Source organism: Typha latifolia, chromosome 6, assembly GCF_019914945.1.
Source record: "Typha latifolia isolate L0001 chromosome 6, TyphaL0001v2, whole genome shotgun sequence".
NCBI lineage: Eukaryota > Viridiplantae > Streptophyta > Magnoliopsida > Poales > Typhaceae > Typha > Typha latifolia.
Genome location: NC_133091.1, coordinates 3,469,262 through 3,490,798, shown reverse-complemented (window position 1 = coordinate 3,490,798; position 21,537 = coordinate 3,469,262). Strand labels below are relative to the sequence as shown.

At 36.6% G+C, this 21,537-nt stretch overlaps 2 protein-coding genes across 8 annotated transcripts; both read right to left on the bottom strand.

Annotated features, from left to right (window-relative positions):
• Positions 1 to 62: 62 nt before the first annotated feature.
• Positions 63 to 5,449, bottom strand: LOC140791423 (uncharacterized). Its single transcript, XM_073141988.1, has 6 exons — positions 5,101 to 5,449; positions 4,800 to 4,929; positions 4,626 to 4,684; positions 2,815 to 4,545; positions 945 to 1,086; positions 63 to 860 (listed from the first exon to the last, which is right to left on the bottom strand). Exons 2-6 carry the CDS (start codon positions 4,906 to 4,908, stop codon positions 178 to 180), a joined length of 2,724 nt encoding a protein of 907 aa, XP_072998089.1. The 5' UTR covers positions 4,909 to 4,929; positions 5,101 to 5,449; the 3' UTR covers positions 63 to 177.
• Positions 5,450 to 7,326: 1,877 nt separating this feature from the next.
• Positions 7,327 to 21,355, bottom strand: LOC140790225 (ATP-dependent DNA helicase Q-like 1). Of its 7 annotated transcripts, none has more exons than XR_012109347.1 (11): positions 21,218 to 21,355; positions 20,086 to 20,480; positions 18,975 to 19,235; positions 13,366 to 13,529; positions 10,288 to 10,384; positions 10,114 to 10,157; positions 9,868 to 9,982; positions 9,427 to 9,780; positions 9,088 to 9,312; positions 7,876 to 8,137; positions 7,327 to 7,573 (listed from the first exon to the last, which is right to left on the bottom strand). XR_012109347.1 is itself a non-coding variant. In XM_073140201.1 (11 exons), the coding sequence occupies exons 1-10, from the start codon at positions 21,315 to 21,317 to the stop codon at positions 8,027 to 8,029; spliced, it is 1,866 nt and encodes a 621-aa protein (XP_072996302.1). In that variant the 5' UTR covers positions 21,318 to 21,355; the 3' UTR covers positions 7,327 to 7,573; positions 7,980 to 8,026. The 7 variants fall into 7 exon arrangements, 6 of the variants coding, with proteins under 6 accessions (XP_072996302.1, XP_072996306.1, XP_072996301.1 ...); XM_073140201.1 differs by having other exon boundaries at positions 7,980 to 8,137; XM_073140205.1 differs by lacking the exon at positions 7,327 to 7,573 and adding an exon at positions 19,612 to 19,732 and having other exon boundaries at positions 7,762 to 8,137; positions 18,975 to 19,181; positions 20,225 to 20,480; positions 21,218 to 21,346.
• Positions 21,356 to 21,537: the final 182 nt, after the last annotated feature.

The following is a 21,537-nucleotide window of genomic DNA, read 5'->3' as shown; positions in this document are numbered from 1 at the left end:
AAACTCAGAGCATTTTGAGGTTGACATAGCATTTGGTCAAACTGGAAAGAGCAAAAATCATCTGAATGAATGACCCACAAAAGGGTTAGCTGTAGAAACGATGTGCAAATATACAACAAGTGGAAGAAGAGAATTTTTGTAACTTATAACTTACATTTGGAAGGGGGAAAAGAGATGCTACAATGTGACTTGATTAAGGATATCAGCAACAACTTCATCTACCAAGGAGCTTAATATTCCCCTCTCTATCTCTACACCAGCTTCAAATGATTCGATTTCAAAATCAACCCACCTCCCCAAATGATTACTCATGTCTCTATCCACAAGTTCATCCACCATCCAATCCCCTATGCTCTTCCAGCCTTGCATCTCTTTGTAGAGTTCTTCGGCTAAATCCTTACCTAGTACAGAAACCCCTTTAGCCCACAACCGATATCCTGCCTGGAAATAATGGCTGCATTTCAGATCAAGGGATTCATTCACGCAATCAAAGAACATCTTCCTTCTCATTCTGCAATCCTTTTCCTCTCCTTCAAAGGCAATCAATCTTCTGTTATCTTCTAATTCATCAAAGAGGACGGGATCAAGAACTTCACCAGCTTGGTCCAACTTATAAGAGCTAATATTGTCAGATATGGAGAGAGCATTTAATATCTCTCTCACAAACTCCAGTCCTTCCTTGGATGAATCCATATTATATGTACTATTGATTTCTGATGCTGGCTCTACAACTGTTGTTGCTACAACATTCGATGTAGCTGAGTCAGATAGTTCCATCTCAGGTTCAACTTCTAGAACCTTAGTGAAACAAGAAGCATCAAGTGCTTTAATACCTTCGCCAAAATAAGATATCTTAGTTCCTGGAAAAGAAGCCTAAGATTTCAGGAACACAGCAAACATCAAAGATTAAAGATCAACTATTTGCTGAACAGCTACAATTTTACCTTTTGAACTTTCCAAGCTCTCAGAAGAGATACAACTTTCATTGGAAAAGGAGGCTTCAAAAACAGAAAGGGGACTTAGATGTTGACGCTCAGGATCTTTTTGGTCCTCACTGTTGCCACTGTACTCCATTCTTTCACTTTCCTAAAAAAATGAAATCCAGCTAAACTATTAGGTAAGATAAATTATCAATTATAATATTAAGGCAACATGATATTAAATGGCCACCATCAATCCAAATGAAAGGCATTGGCAAAAAACTTCAAAACATAGAATCAAGGTGCCAACTATGTTAACCACATCCAACTACAATGGCCCAATACCTGGGAAATAACATTAACTGGCTACTTGTGTGGATCAAATGACCTTTTGACATGTAGTTGTTCCATGAGCATCATGATACTTCATGTTTCGTCTTGATGATATTCCCAGTGAGCACAAGAGCAAACTTGAGTGTTTGAGTTTATATTCTCGAGAGGACTTTCCATTTATAATTGATGAATGTGTTGAGCATCCTTAGCTTTCTTTTATGTTTTAAATAGGGGCAATTACATTTTACCCCCTGTGGTTAGACCTAAATTTACTTTACCTCCTTATAATTTTATTTGTATTATTTTACCTTCTTATGGTTATAATTACACTAAAATTGTAACTTTTTTCATCATATTTAATTAATCTACAACTCGAATTTAAAGATACTCACTAGAGATAAAATTGATAAGATTTCCAACAAATCTAAAATAATATTAATCAGATTTCAGATGACAAAGGTATGACAAAAATATACATATGTTCAATATATTTTTTATATATTTATCAGCTGAAATTCGATTGGTATTATTTTAGATGCATTAAAAAGCTTATTTAATCTTATACTAATTTGTATCTAATGAATATTTTCAAATTCAACTTATAAATTAGTCAAATATAACAAAGAAAGTAACGGTTTCAGTTTAAGTATAATCATAAGGGAATAAAGTACATGAAAGAATTTAGGCATCCCCACATGGGGATAAAATATAGTTTCTCCTGTTTGAAACATCATGTCAAACTGAAGTATTCTATGTCATACTTAATCCATTGGAAAAATTTCAATATCATTAATACAATAACTTCTGTTCCAAACAAGAGATATCATCTAATATGAGGATACTGAACTAAGCATTTACTTGAAAACCACATAAAAATCTACAAGAAAGAGGTAGCAGAAGAAAAAAAATTATTCTTTTGTGATCATAGGCACTTACATTCTGGTTTAAGTTAGGGTGGCATAAAATGCCCACAGCAACAGAACATCAATATAGAATACAAGTAAACAAAAAGATTTACAATAGGCACATTACGATACTGCCTAGAGTTCTCACACGAGTCACCTTTATCAATTTTAATTTCAGTAAATCATATAGGTGGTTTAAACCATCTTCAAAACTCCACCTGTTACAGGTTTACTGCGATATCTTTAAGTAGCCAATCCCAAGCCCATATAAGAGGGTTACATTAGGTAGCTTGATAGCCAACCTAAAACTTCTGTCAAGGTAAACCACATAACTGGAACACAAATAGTTGTAATTCACAGCTTCTTCTTGTTATTGTTGTTGTTTAAACTATCTTCTAGTCCTACATGCACTACAAATATTCTCTGAAACTTGAAAGATGTGGTAATGCAAGAGAATAGATATAAAAAAATTGCCTTGATTTCTATCATGTTGTAACATATCCTATATACACTATCAGTATTTTCTGAAACTTAAAAGATGGTCATGCAAGAGAGTAGATATAGAGTATTTGTTTTCTATTTTCAAATTGCAACAGTAACCAAATTGAGATGATGATACTTTTAAGAATCAACTTTATAGTTTAAGTACAACGAACCTGAGCATCGTGCCTCAATCTGCACACGTGATCATTAGCTAACGGGGTGTTCATTGGGAAGATACCAATTAATTCATCCTTAAAAGACCTTAAGGACCTGTTTTCACATTCAGCATGTCTGGTGACAGAGGTTTCGCAAGGAGATGCTGCCTTTTGTAGAGCTGGTGGGGAACCTGCAATGCTTATGCCCTTCACTGATTTACGATAAGGGGATGCATCCCCAGATGTTAATTCTTTCAACTTTTGTTCCAAAAGAACACCCAAATAATCTCCATCTATCTCATTTAGTATGCCAGTTGACAATTTCTTCTTGTCTGAATCAATTCCATTATTAGGACAGCAAGTATTAAGACTGCATCCATTCTCTATGTCTTGTTTTACCTCCATGTGAGTTGGGAACCGTGACCCAGGCAGTGATTTGTTCGCGGGGGAGGTGAAAGTAAAAGATACAATTTCTGTACTAGCTTTTCTGCCATCTTCACTCCACTTTGATTGTTCATCTACCACAACATTGTGCTGAATACATTTTTCATTTATGTTTACAGAAATATTATCACTAGGTTCCCTTCCCCTTCCCCCAGAGATCCTCCCCTCCATCATCTTTTTTGTTCTAGAGAAATTACTACTAGTACTCAATCTTGACCTTTCCTTTATAAGATTACTGGGCCCTGAACCATCCTTCCTGTAACTAACCCTAGCGCTTCCTGGAAGTTTACTAACAGTTCTGACCTTCCCAGAAGAGGCATCTCTGGAAAGAATTTGTTCTCCCTGCTGCTTAGGAACTATTGGCTTTGAAGTTAACTTGTCTTTGCTCACTAGGTAGTTCTGCTTACTGTTGTTTTGCCTAAGCACGCTAGAAGAATTCATTGCTATTCTTTTCTGGTTGTTATTCTTTTGATTGTTTGACCGACTCCTTGATGGTTCATTCAGCTTACGCTCATCGGAGACCTTCTGAATTAAAGCTTTTCTATTATTGCCTGTGCCATCCCTTATTTGGACAGTCGGTTTTGCCTTGCCTCTTGAAACAGCTGGGTCAGTTCCATCCATGCATAAGGACCTAAAATCAGTAGCATGATCTAGATCATTTGTACTCTTGTTTGAAGGCTTTCCCCTAAGAGACCTCATTGAAGCCAGCTCAAGAGGTCTTCTTGATGATTCTTGAAGTTCTGATGTCTTTCGTGCGGTCTCCTTTGACTGGTAAATTTGTAAAGGACTAGAAAGTGACTGAAAGGACTGGCCTTTGCCTGTACTGATGGTCTGGCATCCAGGCTCAAGAATCTTCGTTGCGACTTCCATTATATGAGCAGCATCTCTGCCGGAGATGAAAGTATGGTTTCTTATCGGTGACAACAACTTATAATGCGTCATTGAGATGGTCTTAGCAGACCTTGGAGGCAAAGTTTCCGTCTGAAACCTCTCAACTGGACTGCTTGGCATCTTTTGGGATCTCAATTCGACAGGTCCCCTAAAGTAGGCTTCGGTTCCTTTCACCAGATGATCATTAATGTAAATTTCAGGACCCCTTCTCTCTTGAAGAGATTGCGAGTCACGTAAAGGCGTGGAGTAGGGCTCACAAACACCTGTTGTAGGCATAGAATCCAATCCCATAAGCCGTGCGACTACTCCTGGTGGTCTTAAACTATTTCCTTCTTCATCAGTCACGGACGAAGCATAACTATAATCACTGCTTCCCTTCATACTTGATATTCCTACCATGTCATCCTCACCAATCTATCAAAGTAAACAAAGTAATACAGTCAACAGAGACAAGAAATAACTACTGAAAATAAAAAAAAATTGTTAATACCCACCAAACGTGGCACTGAGTTTGCCATATTATCATCAACTTCCTTCCCCTTTTCTGCTTTTTCTGCAAAGAGTCAGTTCAATTTTATTTTATTTTTAAATCCCCTGAAAGGAAGATGTGAATATCTATACAACAGTTAAAACTACAAAATAGGATTTTAAGAGGGAGTAATACTTACCAGATGAAGAAGAACTCCCATTAGAAAACAATTTTTTCCGCGCCTTCTTATTCCAATCAAACAGATTGAAGAAACCATTGCCCTTAGAATCTGTCTTTTCCACACCCATTTCCTCGCTGCCAACATCAATCTGTACTTCGAAAAAAAAAATTTAAAGACACAGAACTCAATTAGCTACTGTAGATGAGATTCACAAACTATAACTAAGACAATATGCCCAAAAAACTACAACTCACAAACAAACAACTTCAGTTCATTTGAAATGGAATCCAACAAATCAATAAAAGCCCTAATTTCTCACCACATGAGTTAGGAGTCAACACTGCAAGATTTAATCGGAGAGCTACTGAATCGCACTGGATCAGTCCGCATTGCGCCCAAATTCTTCTCAAAAGAAGCACGAACCGTAGATCGACGGGGAAGGAAGATAAGCGACGGCGCCGGCGACGATCTGGGCCTCCTGGTGCTTTGGGATCTCCTCGAAAGCGGGGTCACAGTAGGCGATTCGGCTTCGCATTAGGGTTAGGGTCAGTGTTAGGGCTAGGGATTCCGTAGAGGAGAAGAGGAGGAGAGTGAGGACGGCAGATGAAAGGACGCGGAGAGAGAGAAGTGTTTGACGGTGGAAGCCATTAATGGCTCTGCGAACGAGCAGGAGAGAGAGAGAGAGAGAGAGAGAAATTATTATTTTCTGCTTCTTTTAAATTTGATTCTTTTTATGAATTTTGAATTCAAAATTGTGCAATTTTGACGTGCGTGATTTGACATTGTTACCCCTTTCATCCCTTTGAGCTATGAAATTTCTAAACGTGTTAATTTTAATTCCGAAACGTGTCAATTGGAAGAAAAAAAAAACAGTTAATTAAATTAAAGTTTCACCTTATGTACTATGATTGAAAAATAAAAACATACAATTTACCCTATTATACTATCTACAATGTGATACTGAGTCATATTAGAGATTAATATGTAATTAGATAAATTAATAATTATCAATAAAGTATAAAAGCAAAACAATGATGAAATGAAAGCTACATCAAATAATAGTTACTTCTGCTATTGTATTTGTTAAAAAGAATCCCCACAGTTTTGGTTTCTCAGAGTAATAGAAGCTAAGTGTTGGAAGTAATAACATTAAATCAAAGACTAATGGGCTCGAACTTAGATGATTAAAGAGGCTCTTTGTCCAAATCTATAATGCATTTATTAAGAAAAAATAACGTATATTTTCTGAATTCGCCCAACAAAAAGCGAAAATAGATTAGACACGATAGAAGAAACAGCCACAAATGCGTCACATCATTGTATGATTGAGTTAATGATTAAATTAATTAACTCACTCATATATATTAGGTAGAACCACAGGTTTGCAGGAGTGTGTGTGTTTGTGTGTGGGGGGAGGAGAGGAGAAAACATCAAAGTAGTTAAATGACAACAAAAACAACCAGATATGGACAGAGTAGCACACCACACCTACCCATATTTCTCTCGTGGAACTCTCAACACATAGCTAAATTTACATCATCACATTTCAATTTCCATAAATTGGCATGAAAGTTTGTGTTGATTGAGGTAGACTTGTTTAATTATGTCGGAACATGGATTTGGCCAGATTGAAAGACCCTTGAACTACTGCCATCAAGTATTTAGTATAACATTTATTTATTATTATTGGTGGATTTGATGTAAGACATCTCGACTCGCTCAAAATTTTCTTATGACCAAACTAGTTATGTTTTAAATTTTTTTAATCAGAATGGATAACCTATTACACTGTAGTCATAATAAAAATGCTGAACTAATCTATATATTTTTTTAAATAAAAATGCTAAACTGTTTAGCATTTTTACGTGATCTTAAATTGTCGATCTGTTCAATATTATATATATGTAAATTACTTTAATTTAGTCTTTTAATAATTTTAAAAAAAATATTTGGTAATAAAAATATTGAACTGATGGATATTTTTATTAATATTATAGTAAATTAAACTTTATTTGATAAATAAATTTAAGGATAATCTATTTCAATAAAAAAATTAAAAAGATGGTCAAAAACTCAAATTTTCCCACCAAATATTATAACAGTTGGACTCGAATAAACTTATTTATTCGAGTAGGCCGCTTCTAATCAACATGATGCCATGCAGGTACACTAAAGAGAATCAACCTTTTGAGGTAAATATTTTATTCAATAATAATAATCACTAAACAGTATTATTCCTTCTTTTCTTTTTCTTTTTCTTTTGGCATTGAAACTCAGATAGGCACTTATTTTAATATATATTATTTGGTGTGAAGAAAGAATAAACCTATATACATAGCATATATCTCATAATATATGTAAATCATGGCCAGCATAATACCTAAACTTTATTTGATGCTAAGACGTCTCACCAACTCAATTTAGTTTTGTGGGAGGTTGGAAGTAACCATAATGAACTAGCGAAATTATTCGCAAGGGCAAACCAAGTAATAGGCATTAAATTGCTTTAGCGTTGCAGATTAATAAAAGAATAACAACTCTGCTCTTGAAACTCATAAAAATAACTAGATGTGTTAGCTCATGATTACAATAATTAACTTCTGAGAATTGACTGTACAAAAATTAAAGGCAAGCTTGAAGTAATATAGGCAAGAAAACCTGGACAAAGTAGAGTTTTGAGGCAGATCCAAAACGAAGTCGATCAGGTGTAATAAGATGAATCCGGAGGTTGGAACACGCCCAAACACTTGAGATGGAGTTCCGGCTTCCCTGCCTGATTGCACTTCATATGCCTGCCAAATGAACAATCTCCACTGGAGCATCATTTAATATTAGCTGCATTTCCGTGAAAGCTAGTGAGGGTTAGAGGTTAGAGATTGTTAATGTTTAAAGATCAGCTAGACTAAACCAAGGTACTAGATTCAAGCACTACTGTGGGAAGAACCATAAGGAAAGACGAGCAAGATTGAAGCCAAAATGATGAGAGAAATAGTGTTAATGTTCTTAACATAAAGTTCATAACAGTTATGATATACATTGAGGAATTACAAGGTGAAGCAATAGATCGTTAATTTATCTCCTAAGAATAAATAACCTTCAATGTAGATGCTTCAACCTCCATGGGTGGTAGCCACAACTGCATCATGGTCCATTTAAATCTCCAAGCCAAACAAATTTAAGGTTTGAAAGAAACTGTACCAGATAATCTCGAAGGCAAAATCAATGCAAGCACCAAGGCTAAAGACTCAAGCAGATATTTTTAAGCAGTTATCGCAAGGGCTAGGACCATGTCTACATCTTTCCCTGTTGAATTTCTCTCCAAAATGTTGTAAAAGAGTTTCCCTCCGGCATTCAGTCTGAAACAAACATAAAAAAGGTCTAGCCTTGACTGAATGATATTAACAACTAGAACAATGTTAAAAATAGGCATCATATGGATGTAAATAGTGTGCTTTTACATGATTATGCATCATTGTTGAGCTAACATAACAAAAGAATTTTATGCCAAGCTAACTAATGGGAAGTATGAATGTAAATTAACAGTGATGCAACTCATCACTGTTACCAATAAAAATTAATGTGCATGCATTGAATTGTTCTAGAAGAGACTAGTTACCATTTCTAGGGAAATAAACTCTTTAGAGTCTTATTAACCCTTCATTTGGAAAGATTGGCTGTCAAATTACAAGTCTTTGACTCTGCCTTAAAATCATTGAATGAAAATAAGGGCCAGGTAATATTGTGTATGAAAGCTATTCATGTTGATGTGCAATAAGCATACATGAGAACTCAGAAGAACTCAACAGTAAAAGAGAAATCTCAGCAATTGTGGCGTGTTCAGATAAATTCCACTAGTTCTTCAGTTCAGATTTCTCTCCAACTATGCAAGGCCTCAAAATTTCCACTTCTAAGAGACTAAGTAAAGAAAAACTCATTTTCTAGCACTAGTGCTTCACAAAATTCTTCCATTGAGCTGAAATCAGCATATTACATCAAATTTAGGTTGGTTCTCATAATCAAAAGTGGTAAAGTCAATGAAGATTATGAAGATCTCACTATTAGATTCCCTTGCAGGGTACTAACTATCCAGTGAAATCTATAATGTTTTATCCTTGCATACTAACAGTTCAAGCAAAAAAGAGCAGTGTCATCCTAGAATAATGACACTGATGTATTGAAATCTTAACCAAAGCAATTGAGAAACCACATTGGCAGAGCATTTTTCACTTTTGAGCAGCTTTGTTAACAGCAAAATGCATGAGCAACACATTGAAAGTTTGACACATGCTAGAAGATATTAGAGTACCTTCAGTTCACAGTATTTTTGCATTTTCTTTGCTTGATCCATGGCCATCTTGAAGCTTTCACTCTTAAAGCCATGTCCATTTCTTAGCATGCAAACAATTCGACTAAAATCTTTCTTCTGATACAGAGCAACGCATGATGCTGGAAGAGTATCTCTTCCTGCCCTCCCTGACTCCTGGTAGTAGCTTTCAATTGATTTGGACAATGTATTGTGGATAACGAAACGCTGCGTGATTCAAATATAAACTCTAAGCATATTAAGGATCAACTAACTCCAAAGCTTTAAGGACACTATCAACTGAACCAGATTAACCACAAGTAGGAATCACAGAAAACTCACAACATCTGCTTTGTCAATTCCCATGCCAAATGCTATGGTAGCACAGACAACATGAGCCTCTCCAGTATGCCATTTCTTTTGGACAGCAACTCTTTGACGAGCCGCTAAACCAGCATGATAATACACTGTGTTTATCTTGCATTTTTCATTTAAGTATTTCGCGACATCAACACACTCACTCTTTGAGAGGCAGTATACGATACCACACATATTCTCAAAACGATCTTTTAGCAGTTGGCCTAGCTGCTTCAGAGGATCTTTGCTTTTAGCGACCACTTCATATTTCAAGTTTGGCCGATCAAAGCTCGTCTCAAGTACTACTGCGCCAGTGATTCTTAAGGTTTTCAAGATGTCCTGCATATGCCATCAGGCATCAGCAGACTAATGATTACTGCTTTCATGCCATGGTCTGGAAAGAAATAAATGCAGCCATATTACTACCTCTTGGACAAATTTAGTTGCAGTTGCAGTTAAAGCCATCACAGGAACTCTAGGAAAATTCTGCTTTAGGCATCCTAATCCTCTATAGTCTGGGCGAAAGTCGTGCCCCCATTGGCTGGGAAATAGAAATATAGAAATCAAAGTCATGTTTGTGGAAAATAATTCTCCAAACAAAATATGAAGGGTTCAAAACTCATGGAATTTAAGATAGATGGTTGGGACAGATCGCCAACTGCAAAGCATTACCTTACACAATGAGCTTCATCAACTACGAATCTTGCTAGTAAACCCTGTTAGATAGTCAGGGTTAGGTTTTATTTTTCTTTTTGGGGAATTACTTCCACAGTGAGAAGTACAAGAATCAACATTTACAAGAAAGAAAATACCCTTATGACATAAAAAATGTAGTTCGGAGATTACCTTTTGGTATAAGCATCTAAGGACATCTAGAAATGATAAGTTTCCAGCAACTCTTTCAGGAGTGACATATAAGAGCTTGCATGATGGTCTTCCCTTTCTGTAGATGACAATAGATGAATCAAATAAAAGAGTAAGTCCAAACACGAGAGTTCATCAAAAATCATCTGAGATTTCGAGTTTTTCATTCCACCTCCTCTTTGTATAAATTGTAGCCAAAAGAAAACGAGAATAACAAGCACAGGTTAAACTAGTAAATAAAAGTAAAGATGGTGATATTAATACTTAAGTCTTAAAAACATTAAGTGAAGAGAAGATTATAGGTTCTTCACTGCCTGCATAGCTTTTCTCAATGAGAGCCAAAAAGCCGCTTTGGCTGCCTAGGCACCCACCGAAGGTGGAGCTCTAGCTCACCTAGGACAACATAGTCATCCTCCTCAGCTTCCTTTTCAATGATTTATTATGTAGAATCAGCTAAAATATTGAAATAGCTGGAGATGTTAACAAATTGATAGAGTCTAATAGTTATTGTGTTCTTACTATGTAATTTCTTTATCTTGAGGATTTCATGCACAACTAGAAACTTTTATATTATATTATTTGAGAAAATTTGCACGGAAAACACACTTTTTTGCAATATGAGGGCGATAGTAATGTTCACAAAATTATAGAAAAGACAATGCAGCTTATTAAAGTTGAAGTCCTACATTCAGTAAAATATTTAATATCATTCCCACCAGACCATGTAAAATTATGTATTACGTACTTTCATTGCGAAATCTGATGTAATAATAATGAAATCAATCCCATTGAATTGTCTTTTTTACATTTATATTCAAAATATGTGAATTACGATGCCTGTCCAATGATGTCTCCACTCCTGAGAGATCCCCATCATTACTCCTCGGGGGATTCCTAACTGTGGCATTTTGACCAACAATTTCTATCATTACATATCTATTCAAATTCTAATTAACAATTTACATACGATTTCCTTTCTCATGAGTTTTTTTCCTTCTGTTTACTAACTCTTATTTTTCAGCATTTCTTCCTTCTCAGCCTTAAGTGGCATATTCTTCCTTTACTAGAATCCACTGTGACTATCAAAACTAAATGGGCAGAACCGATTCCTAACAGAATCTCTGGAGCCTGCTTCTTTGTACAATCCCGAAACAAGTGAGCACTACTCCAAACTTCTTTGATTAGCAATAGTCCTCACCTCTTCGAACTCTCGCATTAGATGGAAATCATCAACAATAATTGGGACTGCAATATCTCTGCAGGGCGGTATTTATCTCATTGATTGATAGTTCAGAACTCATTTTATTAACTCAAGAAATCACACTTGCAGCTGGAGAAAATTCATCATCTTTGAAGTTATTTTTAGATCTAACTTGCAGGAAGGAGGTTGATGATTAGGAGGTGCATTAGTTAGTATTAATGGTTTTTCAAACCAGAACAGAAAGAACATTAGTTAGTACTAATAGTTTTTCAAACCAGAACAGAGAGAATAGACTGCTTATTCAACTTATCGCACCATTACTTAAATAGTTGCTGCTCCTAATTGGTTGTAAGATAACAGGTGATATATGCCTGTATGAAGCTGGAAAATAGTGATCATATCTAGTAACTCATTTGGATCCTAATGCTCAATTTATATTTTAATATTTTTACACTTAATTGACCAAAAATTGTTCAACAAGCCTCATATATGACTTAATAGTTAGTAGAAGTTACTTAATCTACAAGATGGACATTGACTAAAAACATGTCATTCTGTACAGCAAACACAATACAGATACAAGTAATGTAAAAGAACAGCATACATAACACATATATGCATGAAATGTAAGAAATGAGTTTACTAACCCTTTTCCATATTGGCAGGCTAGCTTAAGAGTTTCTTAATTTATTGCTAGAATAATGTGCAGGATATTGCGGTGAAATCGACCAATCATAGAAAATCTAGCATCCCCAATGCAATAGGACACCAACCTCGAGGGTTATTTTCCATCAATTGTATTTCTTAAATACGAGAAAGGAAGAAAAAGAAATCTTCATAGTGAAATCCAAAGAAAGGACAATCCGACATCAAAAGCCCTCCTGCCCTTTCTCTTTGTCCACTACCATTCACTGAACTTGGAAGCAAGTTCCTAAGCTAGAAAAGACTGCTCGATGTCCCCACATTTTTTCAGCCAATAATGGGTACCAAATGGCACCAGCAGCACTGGCACTGGTGCTGCTTGCAGTTACCTATAATGTAGAATACATTCAATAGAAGATAGGTACAGAGTCTCCTTTTTCTCATGCTGCCTGCTACATGCCACTCAGTTTGGCAATCCATGCTTGCACCATGGAATACATGGCAGTCCACGCTTCCACCATCAACATGCATGAAATAACTTAATTGTCACATCAAGTTATGCCTCCTAAGTAGTATATATATATATATATAATCATTACTTTTTGAGGTTACATATGTAAAGTCTAAGCAAACACTATTGAGGGCACATATTCATTTACAGATGTATACCCAAAAGCCCTTATAAAGTTCAAGACCATGTTACCAAAAAATATTAGAGACTGTTTATCAAAAAAATATTTATAGGTTCTTGAAAAATTGCCAACTTTTCTCAAAATTCAAAAGTTCTTTCTATAAAGTTCACAATGGTAGGATATTTTCTGACTTTACAAAGTTGTAGGCAAATGTTTGACATAGACCCTTGGCTTTTTGAAAAAAATTGTGACCAATATGATAAAACACTATCCCTTTTAACTTTTGAGTTATCCACTTTCTTGAAAGCATCATATTTTATGCCATTTCCAGGTAGTTACGCTCCTCAATAATTGAATCTTAGACAATATCTAGCTTTATTGAATAATAGGCTACAACAATGATATAATAGCTGAAACCTACTTTCAGCTGACTAAATAGCTGCTTAATTAGTGGACATATGAAAAAGTCTTTAATTAATCTTATAAAATCAAGCTATGAAAAGAACTTTAAAACCAGTTCACCCGTAACCAGTAAAGAATTACCGGATATAGTAATATATCAAATCCGAATATCATTATCTTTACCTTAGCTCTTGGATCACTGTTGATGCTTGCGAAGCAGTTTGCTGAGAATTCAAGAAGGTTGCTGGTATTCCATACTTAACGGTAAGTGCAAAAATCTGGTCCTGGATAAGTGATAACAATGGACATATTACGATGGTAACGCCTGGATGCATAGTAGCTGGGAGCTGTAAAATGTATGATAGTGTCATTAAGAATTGAAGATAAAGCTATTTTAAGTGGATGACAAGGCCAAGCTTATCTTTCAAGCCCAAGTATAAAAGAAAAATCGCATTGCACAAGGAAAACAGAATAACGTCACAAGTCCAACTAAATGGGTAAGATGCACTGCTGGAAACATAGCACGGTCTGCAGTCTGCACTACATATACAAGGGAACCTGAACATTAAGATGACAATTACTTAATAGTATCCAAGCTTTTAAATTTTACATAGGCTACCAATTACGTTCTCTTAAGCAGAAAAAGATGGTCAATAAAAGACTTATATTGTTGTATGTTGTTGGTTTGGTAGCATGTAGTTAGACCATAATGGAATATACAGATTAGATGGAAGGTCATTTTTATAGGAAGAATGAAATCCAGATTGAAAGATGTTAGCATTTCGCAAGTAAATGTAAAGTTCTTTATCAACTTGAAAACCCACTGGAGACTCACAAGGTGGATAATGACAATTGAAACAATATATCTTCATAAGTTCTAAACTGAAATTAAAAATGTAATATACACATTCAATGTATGGCTACAAAGAAAGTGTGAAATTAGAAAGTGTATATAGCAAAAGACATCATAAAACCAAATCAGTCGAGAGGGTGACGCTCTCACCCTGAATAACAACAAATAAGTGCAGGAGCTATTATAGTAGAGGATGGGATGACCATAAGAACACTATTAGGAGAGGAAGGCTCAGTTGTAGGAGATGGACACAGCCTGCAAATGTAGAAATAAAATAGGGTCTTCATGGAATGGAGGGAGAGGGTAACTCCTTTGGAAGGGCTGGGGACTCAATGAGAGAGTGGTCCGAAGGGTAGAGGGAACTGATAAAATGTCCATTAGTAGATGAGCGTCAAGCATGGAGTTAGACCAAGGACATCTGAGGGAACGAAAAGATAGGATATGGGTAGGGAGATCTAAAAAGGATAAGTCTGAGGGAGTCAAAGCATTGACGGTAAAGAAGAGTATCTCTTCCAAAAAAGTGACATAACATAATATTCTAAGACAACGAGCATAGGTGTCATAATAATGATAGCTTTTACACTCAGGACTATATCCCCAAAAAGTGTACTTAGCTGCTCGAGGGGATAACTTATTATGCTCGCTTGGAGAAAGGAAAACAAAACAAATGCACCCAAAGATATGAAAATGACAATAAGATGGTACTATAGAATTACTCGTATAGGTGATACCATCAATAATAGATGATCGATTCACTTGATAAGATAGAGAACAATAATAAGAGCCTCAACCCAATAAGAGAGATGAAGAAAAGTCTCAAAGAAAAAAGCATGAGTAGTCTCAAAAAGATATGATGTTTCTGTTTGACAACATCATTCTAAGCAGTGATATAGGGTCACAATTACTAAGGTAGGGTGTTGACAAAAACATAAATGAAATGAAACTTAGAGGAAAGATACTCACGAGCACCATCAAACCGGAAGATTTTAATAAATTAACCAAACTTAATATAAACCATAAAAGAGAAATCACGATATATCTAACACACCTTAGGCCATTCACGCATGAGATAAACCCAGGTGAATAGATAAACCATCAATTAAATACTAATAATAGAGAAAAGAAGACCTGAAAAGAGCAAAGCGAAGCCCAAAATATCAAAGTGCACGAGATGAAAAGGAAAATCAGAGATTTTCTCACTAAGAGGGAAAGAAATAGAGATATTTTGCCAACCTATAGCCAGTACTAGAAGACAAAAAAAAATGATTACTACCTAAGGACTCAAACTTAGACAATGTCGACGCTACCGTTATGATTCAGCTAGATAAGGCTTGGACCTGACCAACCTGCCTCGAAAGAAATAACTTTTGCTTTGGAAGAATAAAGATTTCTGCCAGTCGCGTTCGAACCCTAGGAAGTCGTGTTAAAACGTCTGCACATGTTCGCAAAGACAGAGAACATATTTAACGCGTTCGACCCACGTTCAAACGCAATCAACGAACTGCATTGTTCTAGGGCTATCTTTTGATTGTTTTGCTTGTTATGTTAGCCTTTAAATATGTAAAAGGCATCCTAATTGAACTATTGATGAATTATTGAAGTTTCACATTCCTATACCTCTACTTTCCTCCAACGGATCTATCATTGGACATCGTCTCCTTCCCCCTTCAATCTAATTGTGCTCCCTTACCTCTCAAGGATCGGGTCCACCCTTTACCCATTCGTCTAGCTTAATTCTCTACCCACCATCGCTGCCATTGTCACCCCCAATACCTAACCATTATTCTATCTTCCATTAATCATGTCCATTTCGCCACTATCTGACCAATGTTCAGTATTTCTCTTATAACTTCTGATCTACACTCTGATTGATGTGATTTCGGTTGCATTAGATCCTTTACTTCAAGAGGAACAACTGTCAAAGTGTCCGATCTGTTGGACAACTAGATTATCCGCAGTTCTTCTCGAAAGTTCTGCCCTAGATCAGAACTAGGATTGATCTCAAGTTTTATTCGCAACTTCATCAAGCAGGATTGTAACAGCTACATTTTTTTTTGAAGATGAGAGGAGCAACTACACAACACCAATACTAGATCTTGTAATGTGAAGATGGTCTAGCTGGTAGATGGATCCTACACAACACAAGAAGTAGAAGAGAAAGCCACATTGTAACCAAAGTCAAAAAGCTGGATAACAAAAATAAAGCTCATAGTAAGATTGAAAACAAGCCAAATACCAAATAAAGTAAGATGACTAGTGAAATACGTGGTAAAAGTAATGTAACTAATATGAGAGACATGGTAATGAGTCCTATCAGCAATGTGAAGATAAGGACAAGAGGGATAGGGTTAGACTAGTGAACATGGAGTCATCAGTCATATGATGTGAGGCGTCACAATAAAAAATTCAGAATTTACTCATACCAACGGTAGTAGACCAAAAATAAAGGCACCACTGAAGCTGAGAGCTCCAAGAATAAGTTGTTGAATTTGTTGGAGCTACACTTCGCTGAAGGTGGGATTAATGGAATGATCAAATGGACTAGTGCTTAGGGCAGTGGTCGAGGGAGCCAAGTGATGATTCTTGTCTTTCTTTGATTCTCTTTTGCCAGAGTGAGGAGTGAGCTCAGGATAAAGATGATAATGAATAGTAAGATGACCAAGACGGTTGCAATGCGTGCATAAAGGCGCAACGAATAATGGTCTCATCCTGGCGCATAAATGATGCGAGCAGCAATGAAAATATCAATCATGATTGGTAAAGGAGCGAGAGCAGCACCAAGTACACTCTCTATGGTAGCAGAAAGTGATCTACAAGAGACCTGCTAAGAAGGCAAAAAATACTGCCCAAGCTCCTCAGCTTGTAGCTCAGCAATGACACTGTTCAAGCTCAGGAGAGTAGAGCAATAAAACAAATGGCAAGTCAGCTAACCAAATTCTAGATGTAGAACTTAGAAATCCACCAAAAAATCCTCATTGCAGTGATACTAAGCGACCGCCAAGTTAGAGAGGCAGATAGTAGGCTTCATTAATGTAAGCTTACTCCATATGTCAGTCAAGTGAGCATAAAAATTCTAGATAGAGAGCTGCCTTTGTCTAGCCCCCTAAGCATCGTAACGGAGCTAAAAGAGATGCATCAAACTCGACTAAACAAATCGTCGACTGAGGTAAGCCCAGATAGCTTGAGCTAAGGATAATGTTTGGAGCTGAGGTTGAAACGATCAATAGACGTATGATGAGAAAGGTGCAAACCTCCACGTCACATAGATCCCACTCAGCATACTCAGAGGAAGGAACCTCCGATTGAATAGTTTTGGGCATGTCAAACTCAGCATAAATAGTCTAGATAACTGTGCAAGGGGGATTACACCAAGAAGACGTTGCCTGTGGAGGACTATCTCGATAGAAGATGCCCATGTGGCCCAATCACTTGGAGTGACAAATATAAACCCAACCAAGGATACACTCTCACATTCAATTAGAATATGAGGCGCCATTGGAGGACATCTTGAGGGTGTGTTGACAATTTCTCACTCGGGCCTTTTGCCGAACATATGGTGAGTAGGAATTTAATTCTCACTGATGTTTTTCATCAAACACAAGGTGAGTAGCAAATAGAGGAAACGATAAAAATTAATTCTCACTAATGCTTTTCGTCGAACACAAGGTAAGCATGAAGCTTTATGATCTCTATCTTGGTCGGATAGCCTTCAAACTGTCACCGTCTTCAATGCCTTTCATGGACTAAAACAAAGAGTTGAGCTACACTGGTTGCAAGGGCGGCGGCAAAACCTGCTGCGAAGAAGATGGCCTCTGGACGACAAAGAGGAAGCTTCACTGGACTGGTCAATGGGTACGTTGGACTGTGGCAAGGATAGAGGCTTTACTACAGCGAGGATGACTGTGGCAAGAAGGCTTCACAGGACTATGATAAGGAGGGACGACACAAGCGGGAAGATGGACACAGGATGACAAATTCAATAGATTGTGGCAAGAGGCAGTCAGGCAGCGCAAGCGGTTTTTCAGCATCCTCCAACTTGTTCGCTCCAACCACGGGTTGTTCAAACCTCACTCGAGAGAGAAATGAATGAAAAAACCAGCCGGCAAACTTGGTGCTTGAACGAAAGAAGGCAAACAGAAAGGGCCACTATGAGAGAAGACTACGATGAAGGTCATCAAAGATACCTCAAATTTTGCGGTGATCTCTCAAGCAAGGTGATGAGTGAGGATCGAATGGAAGGAGGCAAAGGCTGGTCGATGAAGAAGAAAATTCAACAGTCCATATACATCTGGATGCTTTGATACAATGAAACAATACAAAACTTAACCCTAGAGTGAGTTGAGAGAGAAGAGAGGATTTGGTGAAACATGTAATGTTTAATCAATAAAAGAGAGTCTTGGCCCTATTTATACAAAGCCACCATATAAATAAATATAACTCTAATAAATGTGGACAGCTAACTTCTTCAAGTAATAATCCAAGAAAAGAGTGCTTGAATATGCAAGTACATAACAAGTGAAAACAATGGTCATATGGTGTTGACAGCACATAGCTCCTACCAGACCAAGGTTTTGGGAGGAAAACCACATACAACCTCAACTCATTGCTGAAGAGGTTGTTTCCATGAGTTCATTAGTTTGGACTGACAATTAGAACAGGCAATTATTTAATGTCAGACATGTCTACAATTTATGCAGACAGTTACACTAGGAAACATGAAAGACAATGCAATGACTAAGAGACGCAGAGGTAGTTGCAATTTACATATGCCGAATAACTACATGTTTCAACTTCAAAATTGTACACAAAGCTCTTTAACAATCACCACTTAAAAGAAGATGTAAAAATGACAGAACACATAGATGTTCAGTTCAAAGCATGGTTGAAGAAAAAATGTGTAGAATAACAAACTCTAACTTAAAATAGGGAAAGATCTAACCTGGTAACACAAACTTTTACCCCCACCAGTGGGCATAAGAATAAGACAGTCTTTGTTTTCAATGGCTGACTTGCAAGCTTGATACTGCAGACCCCGGAAACTTTTGTTACCAAATATCACAACATTCGCCAACTCAATATCATCCATATGTGCAAGCTCTTCATAACTCAGAGTTTTGTGTTGGTTTTCTAATGGGTCAGAGCATATCTGTACATCAAGATTAGATGCAGCTGATATATGTCTACTGATGTCTTCACACACCTTAGAATATTGAAAACATAAATGCTTAGATTAAAAAATGTGGCATCATGATTGTATTTATGCTAAGATTAATGCATTGATCCATATTGATTGTAACCAGCGTACTTGATAAACGTATGTGTGCTGCTCTCAACAAAATTTCAAGTAGAATAAAGATAAAGTTCTATCAAGTTCCCCCAATAATCCTCTCGAAATGCCACTTAGGCACAGACTAGCAACCAACCCAAGAGTAAACAACTGTAATTTATGGAATCATCCATACTAATGTACTGAAAAGGTAACTTATCAGTAGCTATGTGCAGGAACTGGTTGGTTAGCCTTCTTCAAGCATGAGTAAAGTAAGTCGCATAGCTAAGGTAATTGCAACTAACATTACCTGGACCAAAGTAAATATGGTTCTTAGTAGATAAAATTGCATCAGATGTGGTTTATACTGTTCTGCAATAGGACTGCAGTAGATGGGGCATGGCATGGGACAAAAAAAAATCAAGAATAACCTGTAGCCAGAATTCAAGGATATTACATCATCAAGGGTCTGTTGATGAATAATGAAAGTGAAAATCTATTAGTAGCATTCTTACTAACTCAACAGGAAAACAAGGTTTCTAGTTGTTGTATCAATTGCTGCTTAGAAATAGATTATGAAGATCTTGTTTGAAGACTAGTTCACTAAGCATTTATTGGGTTTTAGTAGGTTTTATGCAATATCATAGCATCAGAGGATCTAAAGAATAAGTTTTGCCTACATACTTGTTTCTCTCCTAATGCTGAAAGTTAAAGGAAGATAGAAAAATAAAAGAAGAAAAAACTCAAAAAAGAGAAAGAGGTGCTATGGTAGGAAATTTCATACAGTGATCTTTGAGGGCTTTCTACCCTTCCCATGAGAGTTTGTGTGTTTCTTATTCTTTTGGTTGCCAAATGAATGATCATGGTGGATATCTTGTTGGCTCAACACTTCCAAATCAGAATCATCAGTGGTAGAACTTAACTGTTCTAAATAATTCTGGTTGTGTTGTTGAGAAGAATCTCCTTTCTCAAATGCACAACTTCCCAAGATAGTTCCATCTTCTCCTTCATGATTATCCGAAACATCTTGCTCACAAAATTTATTTAAAGTCCCACCAGCTTCACTCTCAATAGCTTGTAGATCATCCCATTCTTCACTATCTTGCATTGCGTCAAGCAATGCAGCCAGAAAATCGTCGCCACAATGCTCCACAGTGATAAAATCTTTACCATCCTCTCCTACAACAAAAACACATAAAATTTCATTATAAAAAGGACGTTGGATATATAAAGCTGACATTTTGTAAAACTATTTTAATCAAAATTATTGAAAAGTATAAGACAAAGGGAAACAATAGATTACCATGATGATGCTTCTGTAATATTAGTCATATAGCTCTTAACATTTTTTAAGTTGCGCAGGAAGTATCTCCGTATATATTTTAATGTGCCAAAAGAAAAAAGAATGGTTCCAACTTACAATCCTGATTGAGAATTGCTATCCTCCATTTTACGACTCCAAGTGACCAACATTAGGATCTAAACCAAGCACTATTACCAGCTGCACTTGGTAGCGTACCAAACATATCTCAATTGGGAGACATGTGCATGTGGCAATGGCCTATTAGACATCTAGAAATGGGGAAATAAAATGCATTGCTTCTTATTTGATGCAAAGTGGGTGAAGGAATTTAATAAGCATTAAGAAGAAAATAATAAGATGATGATAACTTCCAAATAAATTTGGACTGCTTTTTTTTTTTTTCTAATTACATGAAAAGAGAGTATGATCAACTATAAAAATTCGAAAAGAAAAGGGAAAAATAGCAATAATCAAACATCATGCATGAGATTACAAGAGGTGACAGGCAATCTAAATATACAAAAAGTTCAAGTTAAAGTCCATGATTTCGAGCAAATTAAAAAATGAAATGGAGAATTGTACGATTAGGATTAGGGTTCGTGAGGACAGCTACCGTAGAGATCGACGAGGCGCTCTAAGCACTGCTTCGCGATCTCCTCCTCGAATCCGAACTCCGAGGCTAAGCTAAGAAGCCGCGCTCGCTCCACTTCCATCTCTCTCTCTCTCTCTCTCTCTCTCTCTCTCTCTCTCTCTCCCCTCCCTCCCTCCCGTGTTCTTCTTTATATACCAGCGGATATTTGTGCGCGGGAAAGATTAGCTCCAGCCGCTTCGAGTTCTGCGTAATTGAACCGGATGAACCGGAGCACTAAATAGCTACTAGGTTTGGGTTTCGGCTTGATTTTATTTTATTTTTATTTAAATATATTTGAAGGT

Coding starts and splice junctions, on each gene's coding strand:
- LOC140791423 (XM_073141988.1), bottom strand. CDS start 4,908: ATGGGTGTGGAAAAGACAGATTCTAAGGGCAATGGTTTCTTCAATCTG. Junction 4,685..4,799: donor TGGGAGTTCTTCTTCATCTG/GTAAGTATTACT, acceptor GACTCTTTGCAG/AAAAAGCAGAAAAGGGGAAG. Junction 1,087..2,814: donor GATTGAGGCACGATGCTCAG/GTTCGTTGTACT, acceptor TCATTTTTTTAG/GAAAGTGAAAGAATGGAGTA.
- LOC140790225 (XM_073140201.1), bottom strand. CDS start 21,317: ATGGAAGTGGAGCGAGCGCGGCTTCTTAGCTTAGCCTCGGAGTTCGGA. Junction 10,385..13,365: donor ACAGTGATCCAAGAGCTAAG/GTAAAGATAATG, acceptor TGTCATCTACAG/AAAGGGAAGACCATCATGCA. Junction 9,983..10,113: donor GATGAAGCTCATTGTGTAAG/GTAATGCTTTGC, acceptor TCTATTTCCCAG/CCAATGGGGGCACGACTTTC.